The 20388-nt window shown below is 42.3% G+C and overlaps 1 protein-coding gene across 4 annotated transcripts in view; it reads right to left on the reverse strand.

Annotated features, from left to right (window-relative positions):
- Nucleotides 1–20388, reverse strand: part of EDEM2 (ER degradation enhancing alpha-mannosidase like protein 2) — a 42664-nt gene that overhangs the window by 11902 nt on the left and 10374 nt on the right. For 2 of the 4 annotated variants that reach the window (XM_007522652.3, XM_007522651.3), the window contains 5 exons: nucleotides 19316–19441; nucleotides 11260–11471; nucleotides 7751–7892; nucleotides 5635–5759; nucleotides 1043–1187 (listed from right to left, as the gene is read on the reverse strand). In XM_007522652.3, coding sequence (XP_007522714.1) covers nucleotides 1043–1187; nucleotides 5635–5759; nucleotides 7751–7892; nucleotides 11260–11471; nucleotides 19316–19441 — 750 coding nt within the window. The remainder of the gene's footprint in view (nucleotides 1–1042; nucleotides 1188–5634; nucleotides 5760–7750; nucleotides 7893–11259; nucleotides 11472–19315; nucleotides 19442–20388) is intronic. The other 2 variants (XM_060188873.1, XM_060188877.1) reach the window with 2 other exon arrangements.

The following is a 20388-nucleotide window of genomic DNA, read 5'->3' on the forward strand; positions in this document are numbered from 1 at the left end:
GATATAGAGCGTCTAAGACAAAAGGAATAGAACCTGTTTGCGGGTGGGGATGACGGTGTGTACTGACTAAGTTTCCTTCCTCTGTCCACCTCCCTGCCGACCCCCTCCTCTCCCCCACCCTACAATGTTGAACTTTTCTGCAGTGAATCAGAAGACTAAAGCTGAAGAGAAACTTAAGACAGTTATCTGGTGTGGAGCAACCCCCCCAATACTCTACATCTTGTTTTCTTTCTTTTCTTCTTCTTTTTTTTTTCCTGCCTGCAGGGTTATCACTGGGACCTGGTGCCTGCACTACCAATCCCCTGCTTCTGGAGGTTATTTTTTCCCCTTTTGTTGCCCTTGTTGTTTATCCTCGTTGTTGTTACTATTATTGTTGTTATTAATGTCGTCATTGTTGGATAGGACAGAGAGAAATGGAGAGAGGAGAGGAAGACAGAGAGGGGGGGAGAGAGACACTTGCAGACCTGCTTCACCGCTCATGAAGTGACCCCTCTGCAGATGGGGAGCCCGGGGCTCTAACCGGAATCCTTACGCTGGTAGTTGCGCTTAGCGCCATGTGTGTTTATCCCGCTGCGCTACCACCCAGCCCCCTACATCTTGATTTCTGAGCTGCAAATAAGGGGGTGAATAAGTCCAGGTGATTCATTCCTAAAATTCACTCCAAAATCCTCACATTCCATACTACAGAAGCATAATCTAAGATGCTTGTCAGATTTTTGGAGTCCTAATAGCATAAACTGCTTTTTATTTCTTAGTGAAATAAAAAGTTTGAAAGAGAATAAGATTTAGGTAAGGGACGTAGGCTCCAGTCTCAGCTCCTACATATAATAGCCATGAGCAAGTCATTTCAACCCACTTGGTCTCTGTCTTCTTATCTGAAAACACAGGAAATAACTGCTAGCAGGAAAATAACCCAGGTTCGTCAGAAGAGTCAGATAGAAGAAACCGGACACATGAGCACTTATTAGGCATGGAGATGTGGGGGATGGGGTTTGGAGAGCCAGAGGGTGTGGGATGGTGATGGCCCAGAGGAGGTGCTTACCTGGTCGAAGTGGGTAGCCCTCTCTCTTCTCTACTGTGTATCCCTGAGGAATGTTGTAGAATTCGGGGAGCCCCCCAAACTGCTTCCATACAGTGTAATAGTTAAGAAAGGTCCTCATAGCATTGTCAATGTCTCCAATGAGGCTCTATGGTAGAGAGGACATTGTTAAGTTAGGCATACAGCCAGCAGGCACAAAAACCCATATACAAACCCTTCAGGGTTGAGAGAAAGCAAAGGCTTTGGAGCCAAAAGGCCTTCAAGCAAATCCTAAGTCTGCTATTTACTCATTGTGTGGTCCTGAACCAAATAACTTCTCTGAGCCTCATCCCTTTTCTTCTGTTTTCTTTTTTTTAACCAGTGCACTGCTCAGCTCTAGCTTATGGTGGTACAAGGGACTGAACTTCAGGCATGAAAATGTTTACATAACCATGATGCTATCTCCCCCATACATTATTATTTTTTAATTCTTTAAAAATATTTATTTATTGGGAGTCGGACTGTAGTGCAGCGGGTTAAGCACAGGTGGCGCGAAGCACAAGGACTGGCATAAGGATCCTTGGTTCGAACCCCAGCTCCCCACCTGCAGGGGAGTCACTTCACAGGCGGTGAAGCAGGTCTGCAGGTGTCTATCTTTCTCTCCTCCTCTCTGTCTTCCCCTCCTCTCTCCATTTCTCTCTGTCCTATCCAACAACGACAACAACAATAATAACTACAACAATAAAAAAACAACAAGGGCAACAAAAGGGAATAAATAAATAAAATAAATAAATTAAAAAAAATTTAAAATATATTTATTTATTATTGGATAGAGACAGAAAGAAATTGAGAAAGGAGGGGGAGACAGAGAGGGAGAGAGACAGAGAGACACCTGCAGCTCTACTTCACCATTTGTGAAGCTTTCTCCCGGCATGTAAAGACCAGGGGCTTTACCCCAGGTGTGCCACTGCCTGACCTCCCTCCCACCCCCATACACTATTAAGGACAATAGTGGTCTACAAAGTCTCTGACCTTCAGGACCTTTGGAATATGATTCTACCATTCCCTACAGACATTTCTCCTTTTCCTTTTTTTTTTTTTTTTTTTCCCCTTTCCCAAATAGAGGGTAAGGGAGCTAGAAAAGAGAAAGGAAAGATACTCCAGCACTGCTCCATTGCTTCTGTAGGATTTTGTGTGATTTTTCTTCCAGACTAATTTATTTATTTATAGGATAGAGATAGAGAAATTGAGAGGGAAGGAGGAAATAGACAAGGAGAGAGACAGACACACACCTGTAGCAATGATTCACCACTTGTGAAGCTTCCCCCCATAGGTGGGGATCAGGGGCTTGGATTTGGGTCCCTGTGCATGGTAGTGTGTGTGCTCAGCAGGATGAGGCAATCCTAATTTACACTTTTGTGATTATAAATCATCCTTTTTAATGACGTCACAAAAATGTAGCATTATGCGGTCCGGGAGATGGTGCAATAGATAAAGCACTGGACCTCAAGCATGAGGTCCTGAGTTCAATCCCTGGCAGCACATGTACCAGAGTGATGTCTGGTTCTTTCTATCTCTCTCTCTCTCCTCCTATCTTTCTCATTAGTAAATAAATAAAATATATTTTAAAATGTAGCATTGCTCACAGGGTTTCCTACTTCAGTGGGCTTTAAGGCGGCTACTGGGTTCTTAGCATTATAAACAACCAATCAAGGAGTCTTATGAAGAAAAATTCATACTTCATTTGTAATGATGGGTATGTAAGCTTACTTCATACAAACAATTATTTTAGCTTCTCAGAATTAGTAGTACATTTTCCTAGAAAAGTAATTCTTTACTTGGTGCTCCCATGTGGTGGTGGCTAGGGACTTGAACCAGGGTCCTTGCATATGGTAATGTGTGCATTCAACTACCTGTCCCCCTCCTCTTCCTAGTTATTCCATTGGTTAAACCAAAATTTAATGAGTTCCTTATTATTCGTCAGATAGTGTGATTCTAATTTTTTGTTATTTACTGTTAACAATCAAAACTGCAATGAGTAGCCCTGTATATAAGTCATCTCAAACATATGCAATGTGTATCTGTGACATAAGCTTCCTGAATTAGGATTTTTAGGTCAAGATAGACATGTGTTCGTAATTTTACTAGCTATTGCTAAGAAGCTTGGAAACAGCTGACCTCCTTGACATTGCCAATGAATGTCTCACATATAGAGCAAATTAGACATTTGTAAGCTAAGTTATTAGTTCCTTCAGTTTCCCACAAAGCTGCCTCCCTACTCCTGCCACTCTCACTTCCTGTTAAGTGGAACCATCATCCACCCAGCTATTCTAGCTAGAAGCCTGGTGGTAGCTATCTCTGACTCTCCCCCATCCCATAAGCACTCTCTCTCTCTCTTTATCTCCAGAACTTGGTCTGATTATGAGCATCTCAAATTGGGATGGTCTCAAAGACCTACCTCCTCACTGGTCTCACTACTTGTCGCTTGGGCTTGGTGCCTGCACTAAGAATCCACTGCTCCTAGAGGCCATCTTTTCCATTTTGTTGCCATTGCTGTTGGATAGGACAGAGAGAAAATGAGGGGGGGAGACAGAGAAGGAGAAAGACACCTGCCGATCTGCTTCACCACTTGTGAAGTGACCCTCTGCAGGTGAAAAGCCAGGGGCTTGAACCAGGATCTTAACAACGGTCCTTGCACTTTGTGCTGTGTTTGCTTAGCCTGCTACACTACCACTTGGCCCAGCTGACTGACTTTTTTCCCTCCCTTTTGTTGCCCTTGTTGTTTTATTGTTGTTGTAATTATTACTGTCAGTATTATTGATGTCTTCATTGTTGGATAGGACAGAAAGAAATGGACAGAGGAAGGGAAGACAAGAGAGTAAGAGAAAAAGATAGACAGCTGCCTACCTGCTTCCCCACCTGTGAAAAGACTCCGTTGCAGGTGGGGAGCCAGAGGCTCGAACCGAGATCCTTACGCCAGTCCTTTTGCTTGACGTGCGCTTAACCTACTGCACTACCACCTGACCCCCTGACTGACTTATTTGCCTCTTTACTTCTATAAACTTCATTAAGGCAAGGCATTCATGAGCACTGTAGGCAATCAAATATTTATTGATCAAATGAACATATTTAAACTTCCTTTCTTTACCTCTAAAACATTATTTACTTCAAAGTGTCATGAAAGTTGTATATAAAATACCTGACATGGGTGGAGGTAGATAGCATAATGGTTATGCAAAAACTCTCAAGCCTGAGGCTCCAAAATCCCAAATTCAATCCCTCACACTACCATAAGTGAGAGCTGAACAGTGCTCTGATAAAAAATAATAAGTAAATAAATAAAATATTTGACATCACATATAATGAAACAGTGTTTTAACCTCTCTGTTGTAAAAAATTATTTAAAACTTTTAACCATTATGCTATCTCTTTGGTCCTGCTTAAAACATTTTAAGTTGGGAGTCGGGCGGTAGCACAGCAGGTTAAGCGCACATGGCGCAAAGTGCAAGGACCATAGTAAGGATCCTGGTTCAAGCCTCCAGCTCCCCACCTGCACGGGAGTCGCTTCACAAGCGGTGAAGCAGGTCTGCAGGTTTCTACCTTTCTCTTCTCTCTGTCTTCCCCTCCTCCCCTCCTCTCTCCATTTCTCTCTGTCCTATCTAACAATGACGACATCAATAATAACTAAAAAACAATACAACAAGGGCAACAAAAGGAAATAAATAAATATTAAAAAAACATTTTAAGTTAAAAAATAAGAGGTTTGGGGGCCAGGTGGCACATCTGGTTGAGCACGCATGTTACAATGCACAAGGACCCAGGTTTGAGCCCATCCCCACCTACAGGGGAAAGTTTTGCAAGTGGTGAAGCAGTGTTGTAGGTGTCTTTCTGTCTCTCTCCCTCTCTATCATCCCTTCCCTCTTGATTTCTGGCTGTCTCTATCCAATAAATTTTTAAAAAATTATTAAAGAGGTTTTAGTTTTTAAAACTTCACTAGGGCTGGGGAGATAGCATAATAGTTAAGCAAAAAGACTTTCATGCCTGAGTTTCTGAGGTAGCTGGTTCAATATCCAGTACAATAAGCCAAAGCTGAGCAGTGCTAATAATATGCTACCTATGTCACCAGACTTTGAGAAATCAAATAAGATTCAATTTTAATTTTATTTATTTATTTATTTTCCAGAGCACTGTTCAGCTCTGGTTTATGGTGGGATATGGGGGGTTGAACCTGGGAAGAATAGTGACAGCAGGCTGAACAGCTCCTGTTGCTGTCAAAACCTGACAGAAATATCTCTCAGAGAAATAGTTGTTGCCATGGCTGTTGTGATCCAGGCTGGGAAGACACTGTCTATTTTAAATAGTGCAAGAAACCATAGCAAACTGGAAGCTCAGTTTCTGATACACAAAACCCTCAGCCCCACCCCTCCCCTGAATAATTCAATTTGGCAGAATCTTCAATCTCCTTGTTCACCCTAAATCTCACCTCTACTCCCAACCTACCCTTCTTTCAAAGAAAGTTCATAATTAAATCATGTGTTCTATTTGATCTGTACATCACAATGAGCTTGCTTTGCCAGCTCCATAGAAAACCAGTGGCTCTCTCTAATCCTTCCTACCTGAAGACCAGGCCAGTAGGCCTCCAAGGACTGGAAGACGGGCATGGACACAGTCCCCTTGTACATCTGCACCCACAGGTACCAGTCATCAAAGCGAGTGTAGTTCCGAATAGCTTTGTTATATTCTGCAGTAGAGATCGAATAATGAACAACATATGTTGGCGATTAGCTAGATAGAAGCAGGTCATGACAACAGAAGCATAGACATATTTTTGAAGACTCCTCTGATGGTCTAGCCTCTAAACAGTACTAGTATGCAGCAAAACATAGAGCATGGAGAGAACAAGATGCTTGGGTTCTGGAACAAAACTTCTACGTCCTAATTCCAGTTTTAGCTTTACTTCTTGCAAGTAAGTTTATCTTGGGCAAAGTTTTCCTTCTAGTTATTCTTTTTTTTTTGCCTCCAGGCTTATTGCTGGGGCTCAGTGCCTGCAATATGAATCCACTGCTTCTGGAGGCCATTTTTTTTTCTTCCCCTTTTGTTGCCCTTGTTGTTGTAGCCTTATAGTGGTTAGTATTGTTGTTGTTGATGTTGTTCGTTGTTGGATACAACAAAGAGAAATGGAGAGAGGAGGGGAAAACAGAGAGGGGGAGAGAAAGATAGACATCTGCAGACTTTCTTCACCTCCTGTGAAGCGACTCCCCTGCAGGTGGGGAGCCGGGGGCTCGAACAGGGGTCCTTACGCCAGTCCTTGTACTTTGTGCCATGTGCTTAACCTGCTGTGCTACCGCCTGACCCACCTAGTTATCCTTTATTCACTAGAGTTATTTATCATTGGGGCTTGGTGTTGGCACTATGAATCCACAGCTTCCAGCTGCCACCCACCCCTTTTTTCTTAGATCTTATTTGATAGAGAGAAGTTGCGAGTGGGGGGTGACAGAGAGTGAGAGAAAAAGATAGATACCTAAAATAGACCCACTTCACCACTCATGAAGCCCACCGCTGCAGGTAGAGTGCAAAAGCTTAAACCCGGGTTCATGCATATGATATTGTGTGAGCTCAAGCAGGTATGCCACTGCCTGGCCCCCAAGATTTTTCTTCTAATTATCTGTAAAGTAGGGAAAGTAATGTTATATAGTTAATCTATTATTTAGCCTATTATTTGTGTTATTTAATCTATTATTCACTCAACAATATTTATTGAGAACCTACTAAGTGCTATCCATCTTGGGCTAAGAAAAAAGTCTAGTTCTGAAGGAGTTTATATTCTAGTAGCAATTTGAATTTACACATTGTCTTCTACTATCAGATTATACATGCAATAGAGTCAGGACTTTGTTTTGTTCACCTTAGAATCTCCAACACTAAGTGCATACTAGTGAAACGTATCTGGGTGCACAAAGTTGCAAACAAATAAGAATCTCAAATGGTGTTATATGGATTAAACAAAATCATGTGTGTAATATATAGTACCTGCCACATCAATGGTTTTCAATAAATATTCTTGAGTAAACCAATTATTGCTATGATAATTACTAGGACCCCAACAATTCTTCAATATCATCAAGAACGCATCAGTCACTGGGAGAAAGACTAAGTGACAGCCAACTGCAAAAAGGTGCTGAAGCCCTAAAATACACATACACACACACACACACACACACACACACACATTTAACCAAAGCACTTATTAGCTCTGGCTTATGTTGGTATGGGGGATTGAACCTAGACTTTGGAGCTTCAGGCATGAGTCTCTTTGCATAACCATTATGCTGTCTACCCCCACTCTAAAGCCCTAAATTCTGAGGAAGGATCAAGTTACTTCCTGAACAAGGTGACACTTTAGCTGGGTTTTGAAGAATGAATAGATCTGGTCATGCAAAAACAGTGGGAAAGAAATCCACAGAAAAGGCCACATATACAATGGTCAGGAAAAAAGAAATCCAGGAAACGTAGCATGTATCCAGAACATAGAATGAAGCATGATTCAGTTGGCTTTTGTATGAAGGTAGAAATGAGTGTAATGGACCTTAAGAGGAAGGTATAAGACCAATGCAACTTTGAATGCATATTCAGGAATTGATTATGTGGCCACTTAGGAGGAATTAAAAGTTTATAAGTAATAAGCCACATGTCTACAAGAAAAATCACGGGAAAGCACCCTTCTCTTTTTACCCAGGAACATGGCCATGAGCTTCTTATCCTGAAGTAGGATGGCTCCTTTCACCAAGTATTCAAAGTAGGAGTCCACACCGGCCCCGATGCCTGCGTCCTGTGCTACCCACTTACCAGTGAGCACATCAATGTGGTTGCCGACCTGGGAGAGAGAGAGAGAGAGACATGACCTCATGGGAAGACCAAAAGCAGTGTAGGTTCCAAGCATTAGAGGAGAACCTGTGGGCTAAGAGATACTGGTGATAGCAATTAGAAAGTAGGCCAGAAGGTGCTGGGCGGTAGCGCAGAGGGTTAAGCGCGTGTGGTGCAAAGCGTAGGACTGGCGTAAGAATCCCAGTTCGAGCCCCCAGCTCCCCATCTACAGGGGTGTCGCTTCAGGAGCAGTGAAGCAGGTCTGCAGGTGTCTATCTTTCTCTTCCCCTCTCTATCTTCCCCGCCTCTTTCCATTTCTCTCTGTCCTATTCAACTATGACAATATCAATAACAATAATAATAGTAACAACAATGATAAATAACAAGGGCAACAAAAGGGAAAAAATGGCCTCCAGGAGCAGTGGATTCGTAGTGCAGGCACCGAGCCCCAATCCTGGAGGCAAAAAAAAGAAAGGAAGGAAGGAAGGAAGGAAGGAAGGAAGAAAAAAAGAAAGAAAGAAAGAAAGAAAGAAAGAAAGAAAGAAAGAAAGAAAGAAAGAAAGAAAGAAAATAGGCCAGAGGCCCTAGTGAGGGAGTCCTGCGATTCCCACACAGACATGATGGGCCTAAACCTCTAACAGATCCCTCTCTCCACTATCACCGGTCATCTCCATTTAGGAACAACATCATAAGCCCTCTTGTGGGCCTCTTACAGCACCTTGCCCTCAATTTGCAACAGCAATGGTAGGGACTGCCCCACTTTCTGAAGGGAGGCTGGGTCAACATACTCTGCCACTCTAGGAGGACGGGTCCTGAAATGAGTGCAGCCTAGAATGTTCCTAGCTATGATCACAGAATGCAAGCTCAGACATACAGAGATGCAGAGGTTACAGAGGCTCCTGTACTGAATATGGGCCCCAAATCAAACTGATGGGTTTACAGTTAACAATATTTATATACTTACCCCATATTTAGGAGCTACTCTCTTCCCTGATCCAGCTTCCTGGTCCTTTTTCCAACTATGACACCATCTCCCCAGACAATAACTTGGGTGCACCTTCATATTAGATGTCAGGCTCAGCCAAAAACTAGTAAAGTCATGGGACCCTTGGAATATACCTAAAATAGACCTACTAGCTATTTCTAAAACGGTGACCCCCAAATCTTCATCTGCAATATTCTTGCCTCTAGGTTCATGATTAGTCAACAATTTGCTCTGCTTTTTATCTTAACTCTTTTTCAGCTACCAGGTTCCAGATGCTACCGTGATGCCAACCCAACTTCCTTGGGCAGAGGACCCCACCATGTGTCTTGGAGCCCCGCCTCCCAAGATCCCTGTCCCACTAAGGAAAGAGAGACAGGCTGGGAGTATGGATCAACCTGCCAACACCCATGTTCAGCAGAGAAGCAATTACAGAGGCCAGACCTTCCACATTCTTCACCCCGCAATGATCCTTCCTGGGTCCATACTCCCAGAGGGATAACAAACAGGGAAGCTATCAAGGGAGGGGATTGGATATGGAGCTCTGGGGGTGGGCACTGTGTGGAAGTGTACCCCTCTTATCCTATAGTCTTGTCAATATTTCCATTATATAAATTTAAAAGAGAGAGAGAGAGGAAGACAGAAAGGAAGAAAGGAAGGAAGCAAGCAAGCAAACAACCCAGGGAGCAGAGATGGCAAGCACTGAGAGAACTGGGGGGGGGGGGGGGGCACTGAGTTCACTACAATTCCAGTGGTACAAAAAAAAGCTATCTGGATTGGACTAAGTGATCTAATATAGGTCCTTAGAGCAGCCTCAAACTGCATAAAATATGCCTTATCTGAATCCCTGTCAGAATACACAGTCTCTGTAACTCATGATGGCTCTTCAAGGAGGCATTCACACAACAACAGATGCTGGAGTAACTGAGGATCAGAGAGGCTGAGTAATTTACTCAGGATTATGTAGTTTCAACATAGCAAAGTCAGGGTTCAAACCCAAATCTGACTAAGTCTAGCACTATTTTCTGGGGAGCTTTTACTCAATTGCTGTTAGTTTCCCTGGATTATCCAGGTTAGAAGCTGAAACTAACCCTAAAGATCACCTTGTCCAAAGTGTGTCAGGTTTCCATGAGGTTTTAAAATGGATGGTAAGTTAGAGAAATAATAGTTGACCCATGTCTGTGACCTTGGAAGGGCTACTGCAGCTTCTTCTTTTCTTTTCTTTTCTTTCTTTTTTTTTTTTTTTAATTTTTTATCTTTATTTATTGGATAGAGATAGCCAGGAATTGAGAACAATGAAGAGACAGAGGAGAGAGACAGAGGGACACCTGCAGCCCTGCTTCATCACTCACAAAGTTTTTCCCCTGCAGGTAGGGGCCAAGGGCTTAAACCTGGGTCCTTGCACACTGTAATGTGTGCGCTTAACCAGATGTACCAACACCTGGCCCCTACCACTGTAGTCTTCAATGGAGGGGATGGGGACTCAGAATTCTGTTGGTGGGAACAGTGTGGAATTTGTTGTTTCATAATTTTTTTAAATGATTTTATTTACCTATTAATGAGAAAGGAGGAGAGAGAGAGAGAGAGAGAGATGGAATCAGACATCACTCTGGTACATCTGCTGCCAGGGATTGAACTTGGAACCTCATGCTTGAGAGTCCAGTGCTTTCTTTATCCATTCACCATCTCCCAGACCACTTGTCTCATAATTTTTAAAATCAATATTAAATCACTTAAAAAATAAAAAAAAAAAAAAGGATTGAAAGTTCTGAGGTCAAATAAATTAAGGAAATGCTGAGTTAAGCAAACTTAAGTAGATTTATTTACTATAGGATTTCATAAACTTTAACCTGCTGTGTTCATTATAACTTTCCAGAAAAAAGCTACACAATCTATTATTCCCCAAACTTAATTTGTCAGTAGTCATATGGGGTAGAGGGGAAGCCATATCTCAAAATATCTCACAATATCAACATCTTTCAAAATAGGTGTTAGAAGAAACGGTTTTAAAAAGAGAAAACCAGTTTTAGAAATACAAGTGATAAAAATGAGGGCCAGATGGGCAGAGGACATAAGGAGGTTACTGAGTGAGCCAGGTCATGAAGCATATAACCTACTCTCTACAAATAAGAGAAGCTCACAAAGTCCAAATTTAAGATGAACTCTTTTCCCTGCCAGAGATAAGAAATGCTCATGTTCTCCTCTTCCCTGTGCTAAAACTCAATTTGGAGGCTTAGTCTATTTTCAGTGTTCTAAGCATAAGTGCTGGACCATTCCTGAGATTCCTAGGTTTCCTTTGACTGGACTAAAAACTGTTAGTCAGAGCCCAGAGTCTCATAAGCAGGGGTCAAGGTGGCTGCCGGGACTTAGACAGGAAGGGTGAAAGTGGACTTACCAACCCAATATCTGAGCGGCTCTCCCAGAGACGCATCAGGGCCACCCTGGCCACATCTTCAAACACAGGGTCACCAGTGAGGCTGCTCAGGGTGGCAAACTCTACAATGAAGGTCCCAATCCCTGCTGTACAGGTGACAGGAGTCTCTCCTGGGTTTACACCATGAAGCAAGTTCACTGTTCCATATGGCATGCCAGTAGGGGTCTGAAAGGCTAAATGATAAAAAAAAAGATTATGACCCCAGACAGAAACAGGGAAGGAGAGATAATGTGCTATAGACCCAAAGCCGATGTCTTAGCCATGAATCTCTCCTGGGTAAACCGCTAGACACTGAGACAGAGTGGACTGGAGAGGCTTCAGTGACCACCCAAGCCAGATGCTGTCAAATATTCTACATAACCATGGGCTGCTGCTTGTGACAAAGAAGACAGCAGTAGTTGCACCCGACTCTGTCACCCCACATACTGTCTTATTAGCCAGAGCAGCTCTACTTTCATTTGACACTGTGCCTTCAGGAGCCAGACAGGTAACTTAGTCTAAACCAGGTATATTTAAACTACAAGGAGTGGTGGGATTTGTGGGATGCTTAAGAGTATACCTAATTAGAAGTCATGCATGGGGAGTCAGGCTGTAGCGCAGCGGGTTAAGCGCAGGTGGCGCAAAGCACAAGGACCGGCATAAGGATCCCGGTTCGAACCCCGGCTCCCCACCTGCAGGGGAGTCGCTTCACAGGCGGTGAAGCAGGTCTGCAGGTGTCTATCTTTCTCTCCTCCTGTCTTCCCCTCCCCTCTCAATTTCTCTCTGTCTCTATCCAATAATAAACAAAAATATTTTTAAAAAAAAAAGTGTTGCAGGTATCTCTTTCTCCCTTTATCTCCCCCTTCATCGTTTCTCTTTATCTATCCAAAGGAATTAATAAGTAAAATACTTTTTTTTCAAAAGGAAAAAAATTATTTAATGATAGAATAGGGAAGAGAAAGAGAAGTCAAAGTACCACTCTGGTATATACAGGACTGGGGACTGAACCAAGGCACCCAAGTATGTGAGTTTTGCATTCACCCACTGAACCAGCCACTGGCTGCGACCAGTACTTTAAATAATGAGTTTAGTGTCTACCTTCAGAATAAAAGAACAATTACTCGGCATAATAAAGGCCTTTTATAACAAATCCACAGCTAACATCATTCTCAATGGGGAAAAGCTGAAAGCTTTCCCCCTAGATAAGCATATCTATTATCTCTACTACTATTCAACATAGTCCTCAAGGTCCTTGAACAAGAAATATCAGAGGTGTTTATATTGAAAAGAAAGAAATCAAACTATCACTCTTTGCTGATGACATGATAATATACCTAGAGAACCCCAAAGACTCCACCTAAAAACAAAACAAAACAAAAAACACTAGAAATAGTAATTTCAGTAAAGTAGCAAGATACAAAACTATAAATCTATGGCATTTCTATATACAAACAAGGAGTCAGAGAAAAGGGAAATGAAATCCCACTTACAATCAAATCCCAAAAGATAAAGTACCTTTGGATGAATCTCATGAAGGAGGTAAAGGACATTTACAGGGAAAACTTAGGACATAGTTAAATAAAATAGAAAATGACACATAAAAATGGAAGAACATTTCTTATTCCTGAATTGGAAGAATTAACATTATTAAAATGACTAGTCTACCAAGAACAATCTACAGTTTCATGGTAAACCTTATCAAGATCCCAATAACATTTTTCTTTTCTTTTTTAATTTATTTTTATTTTAATTAATTAATTAATGGATTTTAAATTGTCACCAGGGTTATCACTGGCACTTGGTGCTGGCATTATGAATTCCCCACTCCTGGTCTTCATTTTTTCCTTTTTTTTTTTTTCCTCCTTTCTATTTTATTGGATAGGACAGAGAGCAATTGAGAGAGCGGGCCAGAGAGGGAGAGAAAAAGAGAAACATCTGCTTCAATGTCCGTGAAGTGTGCCTCCTGCAGGTGGGGAGGAGGGGCTTGAACCTGGGTCTTCGTGCATGGTAATATGTGCACCTGTTCAAAAACTGGTGTGGAACCACAAAAAGAAAAGAAAAGAAAACAAACCACAAATAGTCAAAGCATTTCTGAGGCAAAAAAAAAAGGAGGGGATGGAGTTATCAAGCTCCCCAACTTCAGTTTATAGTGCAAAGCAATAGTAATTGAAACCACATGGTACTGGAATAAAAATGGACACTTTGCTCAATGGAACAGAACTGAGAGCCCAGAAATGAGCCCATACATATACAACCACCTAACATATGACAAAGGGGCCAAAGCCATTGAATAGGGTAAAGAAGGTCTCTTGAACAAATAGTGCCAGGAAAATTGGACAGCTACACATAGAAAAGTGAAACTAGGCCACTCTTTAATACCATATACCAAAATCATATCGAATGGATCAGACCTGGACATAGGACCAGAAACTAAAATATATAGAAGACAACATCAGTGAGCCAATGCAGGATCTTTACATCAAAGACATATCTAGAGACTCAACTCCATGGATATGAGAAATGAAACTACATGTAAATAAATGGTACTACATCAAACTATTGTCATGTATGTATCAAGAGTAAATAAACAGGACTACATCAAATTAGAAAAGTGTACAAACATCAAAAGCAAATTTTCTTTTTTAATACATTTTAATTAATTTATTTATTATTGAATAGCGACAGAGAGAAATTGAGAGGGGAGAGGGAGGTAGAGAGGAGAAACAGAGAGACACCTGCAGCCCTGCCTCACCACTGGTGAAAAGTCCCCCTGCAGATGGGGACTAGGGTCTTCAATCTGGGTCCTTGCACACTGTAATGTGCACTTGAACCAGGTGCACCACTGCCTGGCCCCCAAAAGAAAATTTGCACAAGTATAACCAGGCACCCAGTGATTGGGTGAAAATATTTTTACATGGGGCCAGGTGATGGCACACCTGGTAGAGCACCCATGTTATAATATGCAAGCCCCGGACACCCACCTGCAGGGGGAAAGCTTCAGACACAGTGCAGCAATGTTGCTGTTCTCACTTTTACTCTCCATCTCTATCACTCCTTCCCCTCTTGACTACTCCCCTCTTCTCTCCTTCCCATCTTGATTTCTCTATCCAATAAATAATATAAAGTATTAAAAGATCATCAGACATCTGACAAGTGACTGAAATCAAATATATATAAAGAATTGGTACAGTTCAACAAAAGAAAAAAATAATAACCGAATAAAGAAGTGGGCTAAAGAACTAAAGAGACAATTTTATTATTTATTTATTCCCTTTTGTTGCCCTTGTTGCTTTATTATTGTAGTTATTGTTATTGTCGCCGTTGTTGGATAGGACAGAGAGAAATGGAGAGAGGAGGGGAAGACAGAGAGAGGGAGAGAAAGATAGACACCTGCAGACCTGCTTCACCGCTTGTGAAACGACTCCCCTGCAGGTGGGGAGCCAGGGGCTCAAACCGGGATCCTTAGGCCAGTCCTTGCACTATGCGCCACCTGCACTTAACCTGCTGTGCTACTGCCTGACTCCTGAGACAATTTTCTAAAGAAGAGATACACAAGATCCACAGGCATATGAAGAAATGCTCCACTTCACTTATCATTAAAGAAATGCAAATTAGGGGGTCGGGCGGTGGCGCAGTGGGTTAAGCGCATGTGGCACAAAGCGCAGGGACCGGCGTAAGGATCCCGGTTCGAGCCCCAGGCTCCCCACCTGCAGGGGAGTCGCTTCACAGGCGGTGAAGCAGGTCTGCAGGGGTCTATCTTTCTCTCCCCTTCTCTGTCTTCCCCTCCTCTCTCCATTTCTCTCTGTCCTATCCAACAACGAATTACGTCAACAAGGGCAATAATAATAGCCACAACGAAGCTACAACAAGGGCAACAAAAGGGGGAAAAGGGGGAAAAAATGGCCTCCAGGAGCGGTGGATTCATGGTGCAGGCACCGAGCCCAGCAATAACCCTGGAGGAGGAAAAAAAAAAAAAAAGAAAGAAAAAGAAATGCAAATTAAAGCTACACTGAGATTCTACTTCACATCTGTGAGAATGGCCTACATCAACAAAACAGGAAAAGACAGGTGTTGGAGAGGTTGTGGAGAAAAGGGGGCTTTGTTACATTGCTTATGGAAATGCAAAGTGGTATAGAACCTTTGGAAGACTGGAGAGTCATTAAACAAATAAATGGAATTACCTTATGATCCAGGAATACCACTCTTATGCATTAATCTAATGGACACTCATTAGAAGGGACATTTGAACCCCTATGTTCATAGCTGCATTATTCACAATAGTCGAAGAGTGGAAGCAGCCAAAATGCCCATCAACAGATGACTGGCTAAAGAAGTGATGGGATACATACTCCATGAAATACTTTACAATCAAAAAGACAATATTGCATCCTTTGGGACAAAATGGATGGAATAGGAGGTGATTATGCTCAGCAAAAATAAGAAATGAAAGACAATTACCAGATGGTTTCACTCAGATGTGTAATTTATAGAACAGGATACACATGAACTTGCAAAACAAACTAACAAAAATAGAAGTAAGACTGTTTCTAATACTTTGTAGGAACTATAGTAGCTGTCTTTGAACGGATGGGGAACAGAACTTTGCTGGTGGGTGCACTGTGGAACTATACCCTGTAATCTTACAACTTTGTAACCCACTATTATTCAGAAAAAAAAAATGGCCAGAAGAGAAAAGAGTTTAGGGCCTAAATTATTTCATAAAAATAACAACACAGGAAGATTATCAGCTACTAGCCGACTGACATGTTCCAATTCATAGATAGGAGAAGTCAGACCTACAAGTGACTCAAAGGTTACCCAGGCAGAGCCAAACAGAGCTGGGGTGGAAATGCCTTTCACACACCCATTCTTATGCCACTGAACCCAGTGCCCTGTCCACCTCACCCCAGTGTCTTCTAATTCAAGGCAAGAAATTAAACAACCAGCCAGAGGGAGAGATTTCCTCTCCAGGCCAAAAGGTCAAACAACCCCAGAGCAGTATGTGCGTCATGAAACCATTAACAAATCTGTCAAAACATCCAAGACCCATAAGGCTCATCAACTGTTATATATGACAGACTTGCTATATAAGGGCACAGGAGCAAGTAAGAAAAATGTAAGTCACAACCAGGCAAGGCTCAAAGGAAATGTTTCATTAAATTCAGGCAGTGTTAAAAAGAGGGGGAGGGTGGACAAATTAGCTCACTTGGGTAGCACACCTGCTTTGCCATGTGCACAACCCAGGTTCAAGCCCTACCACATTGGAGGAAGCGTTGGTATTGGGGTTTCTTTAACTTTCTCTCTGTCTCTGTCTCTATCTGGAAAAGTTAGCCCAGAATGGTGAAGGCCTGGTGATGATAAAATAAACCACTAAAATTAATTAATTAAGCTTTAAAAATTAGAGAGGAGTGGGAGTTGGGAAGTAGCACAGCAGGTTAAGTGTATGTGGCACAAAGCGCAAGGATGAGTGTAAGGATCCCGGTTTGAGCCCCTGGCTCCCCACCTGCAGGGGAGTCACTTCATAGGCAGTGAAGCAGTTCTGCAGGTGTCTATCTTTCTCTCCCCGCCTCTGTCTTCTCCTCCTTTCTCCATTTTTCTCTGTCCTATCCAACAACGACGACAACAATAACAACAACTACAACAAGAAGAAGAAACAAGGGCAACAAAAGGGAAAATAAAATATTTTTAAAAATTTAAAATGAATTAGAAAGGGGTGAAAATATCATTCTTTTTTGTTGTTACTGTAGAGCCACAGTATCATGCACGTACAATCTCACTACTCTAGAACACTTTTTCATTCAAAGAGGGAGAGAAAGAGATAGAAGAAAAGTGGTCTGGGAAGTGGCATAGTGGATAAAGCATTGGACTCTCAAGCAGGAGGTCCTGAGTTCAATCCCCAGCAGCATGTGTACCAGAATGATGTCTGGTTCTTTCTCTCTTTCTCATAAATAAATACATAAATAATAAATAAATCTAAATAAAAATAAAAAGAAACTATAATTTCTGAGAGACAGAAACAAAAATCATACACAGAATTTGGACTGGGTTTGGTGTATTGCAACAAAGTAAAGGGGAGTAGGGGTAGGGGGGGTTCCCAGGTCCTGGTGCATAATGGTGGAGGAGGACCTGGCCTGGGGGTGATTGTTTTGCAGAAAATTGAGAAATTTTACACATGTACCAATAACTGTATTTACTATAATCTAATAATCCCCCCCCCAACTTAAAAAAAAATACACAGAGAAGGAGAGATCATAGCATTAGTACTTCCTCTGGTGCTATAGCACTGCCCATGCAGTGCCTGGGCTTTAACCTAAACTGGGTTGTGTATATCACTTGGCAAGGCACAGGCCCTAGCTGGTGAAATATTACTCTAGTCCCCAAGATCCCACTTATTTTCTTATTTTTATAAACTTAAAAAAATATATTTCATTTGAGATATAATGTGCTGAGAGAGAGAGAGACAGAAACAGAGAAGGAAAGAAATGTCAGAGAACTGCTCTTGTATACATGGTGGCAACAACTGAACCAGAAGCCTCAGATATGCGAGTCCTACTAGATGAGCTGATTCCCTGGCGGCAAGCTCTTATTTCTTCACTTGAATGTTAGATACACTGGGCCTGTTCCAAAAAGCTTATGCTATACACACATACGCGAGTATATTGTCACTGCCAGGGTTTCACTGCTCTACTTTTTTAGGGAGAGAAAGAGAAATATAGCAGGAGAGGGGAAGAGGAAAAGGCACGATAACACCAAAGTTTCCTCCAGTGTGGTGGAAGCTGGTCTGGAAAACTGAGTCAAGAGTATATTTTCAAAATTTTCTTAAAGTACAAAGGAATGAAAGAAGGAAGCAGCCAGAGTTACCTGTAGGGATGAATGGACAAGACACAATGTTTGCAAGAAGTCACTCAGGCCATGAGCTGTGGGCCACAAGTGACACCTGAACCCAATTCATTCACTCATCAGCTTTTCCCTAAGGAAATATGACAGGGAGACATGAGACGGCAGAGAGGGTGGTGGAAAGCATACTGTGGTGTTTTGGGGTGTGAATATCCCTAAAGCCTCCACCACACCCTGCAGAGAACACACTGTCCCGCTAACACTGCTGAGCCCAGTTAGGGCCCCGCCAGACAAACACACTGGGTTTGGCCTGTAGCCTTGGACACAGTGTAACTACAAAACAAGTTCCTGCAGCTTCAGTGGTGTCTCAAATTCTCTAGAAACTTTCTCTGCTTTGAGCTCATTCTAACCCAACAACCTAATGTGTTGGAGAGGAAAGAAGTATGAATCCTATTTGACAACTGGGGAGGACTGGTGAAATAGCATAGTGCTTTATGCAATACATTTTCATGCCTGAGGCACTAGAGGTCCAGATTCAATCACCGGCACCACTGTAAGTCAGGACTGAGCAGTTCTCTAGTAAAAAGAAATATGCTACTTGATAACTAAGGAAACTGAAAGGAAGACAAGAGTGACTTGGTCAAGCCCCTGAGTGGCACCGATGAATCTACAACTTGGGAATCCCCAAATTCAGACCAAGTTTCTTCTCTAGGAAGCCTTGGAAAAAATATTTATTAACCAGAGAGAGAGAGAAGGAAGAGTAAGAGAACCAGAAGATTACTTAGGAACATGTGATGATGGGAATCAGACTCAAGAACAGAATTGCAAGTTGGGCGCTCTACCCACTGCATCAACTCCCTGGCCACCTCTGAAACCCTGTAGTGTGGTTTAGGGGAAGGCAGTCTGGTGACTGAGAGAAGAGGTGACAAAAAAAGTTTCAGCAGACTAAAGCCCACAGCTTTCTGCCACCAGGTTGGCTTTCAATCTTTTCCTGCAAATAGAAACAAAGCCAATGGATGCATTCTGGGCAATCCCCAGGACTCTTCTAAATTCCATGGTGGGTGCCTAGAGGCAAAAAGACCAAGTGTTTTGGTGAGAGACATCAGGAAACAAATCAGCTTTGTTACGCTCATCTCATCTCCAGCAAGAGAAGCAGAACCTACTAAATCTCATCTCTCCTCCATCTCGGGGTGGGTTTTACCTGGGAGGAGTTTCCGGGCTGCCTCCTCAGCCATCCTCAGGAGAGGTCCCGAGCAGGGCCATCCAGCTTCCACCTTCACTCCAGCTTTCTTTGAAAGCAAGTGAGCAGACAGAAGCCCTCCTACCACTAGAAACAATAAAAAATAAATAAATAAAAAGTGTTAGAGTCCCAAGGATCAGTCTTCCCCTGGTTTGAAAAATAAATCTAAACACTGTGGAATGATTTACGGGCAAAGGGCTAGAGACACCTAGTGAAAGAAGAGTCCTGTAATGCCATATCTTAGCTTATCTTTAAGCTTGTAAAGATTTTTTTTTCTCTTAGTGGGTCACAAAAGCAATGGTTCTACTATGTACCAAACACATATCACTGCCCCCTTTACAGATGAAGATACTGAGGTTCAGAGAGGTAAAGTGACTTGCCCTGGGTCATCTAACTGTAGATGGTAGGGTCAGGTGTGTTGGATTCCAATGCCCATACACATTCCACTTGGTTACTCTGTCCATCTACCAACTCCCACTACTTACCTGTGTTGGCAGGCAGAGCAGCTATTACCTTTATACCCTCTATTAAGTTGAAATCTGAAACAACCATATACCCTGCATAAGGGTGAATTAAAAATAAGCCTATGGGAGCCGGGTGGTAGCACAGCAGGTTAAGTACATTTGGTGCAAAATACAAGGACCTGCTCAAGGATCCCGGTTCGAGCCCCCGGCTCCCCACTGCTGGGGGAGGGGGAGTCATTTCACAATTGGTGAAGCAGGTCTGCAGGTGTCTATCTTTCTCTCCCCTTCTCAGTCTTCCCCTCCTCTCTCAACTTCTCTCTGTCCTATCCAACAACAACAACAATAACAATAAGGGCAACAAAATGGGGAAAAATAGCCTACAGGAGCAGTGGATTAGGTGCAGGCACGGAGCCCCAGTGATAACCTTGAAGGCAAAAACACACAAACAAACAAACAAACCCTACATCATGGATTAAATGATTCAGTTAAAAGACTGTCACAGAAATTATCAAAATATTATAAGATAAATCTAATAATAAAAATATAAAAAGATTGAAAGTGAAAGGTTAG

The sequence above is a fragment of the Erinaceus europaeus genome, chromosome 1 (assembly GCF_950295315.1).
Source record: "Erinaceus europaeus chromosome 1, mEriEur2.1, whole genome shotgun sequence".
Lineage (NCBI taxonomy): Eukaryota > Metazoa > Chordata > Mammalia > Eulipotyphla > Erinaceidae > Erinaceus > Erinaceus europaeus.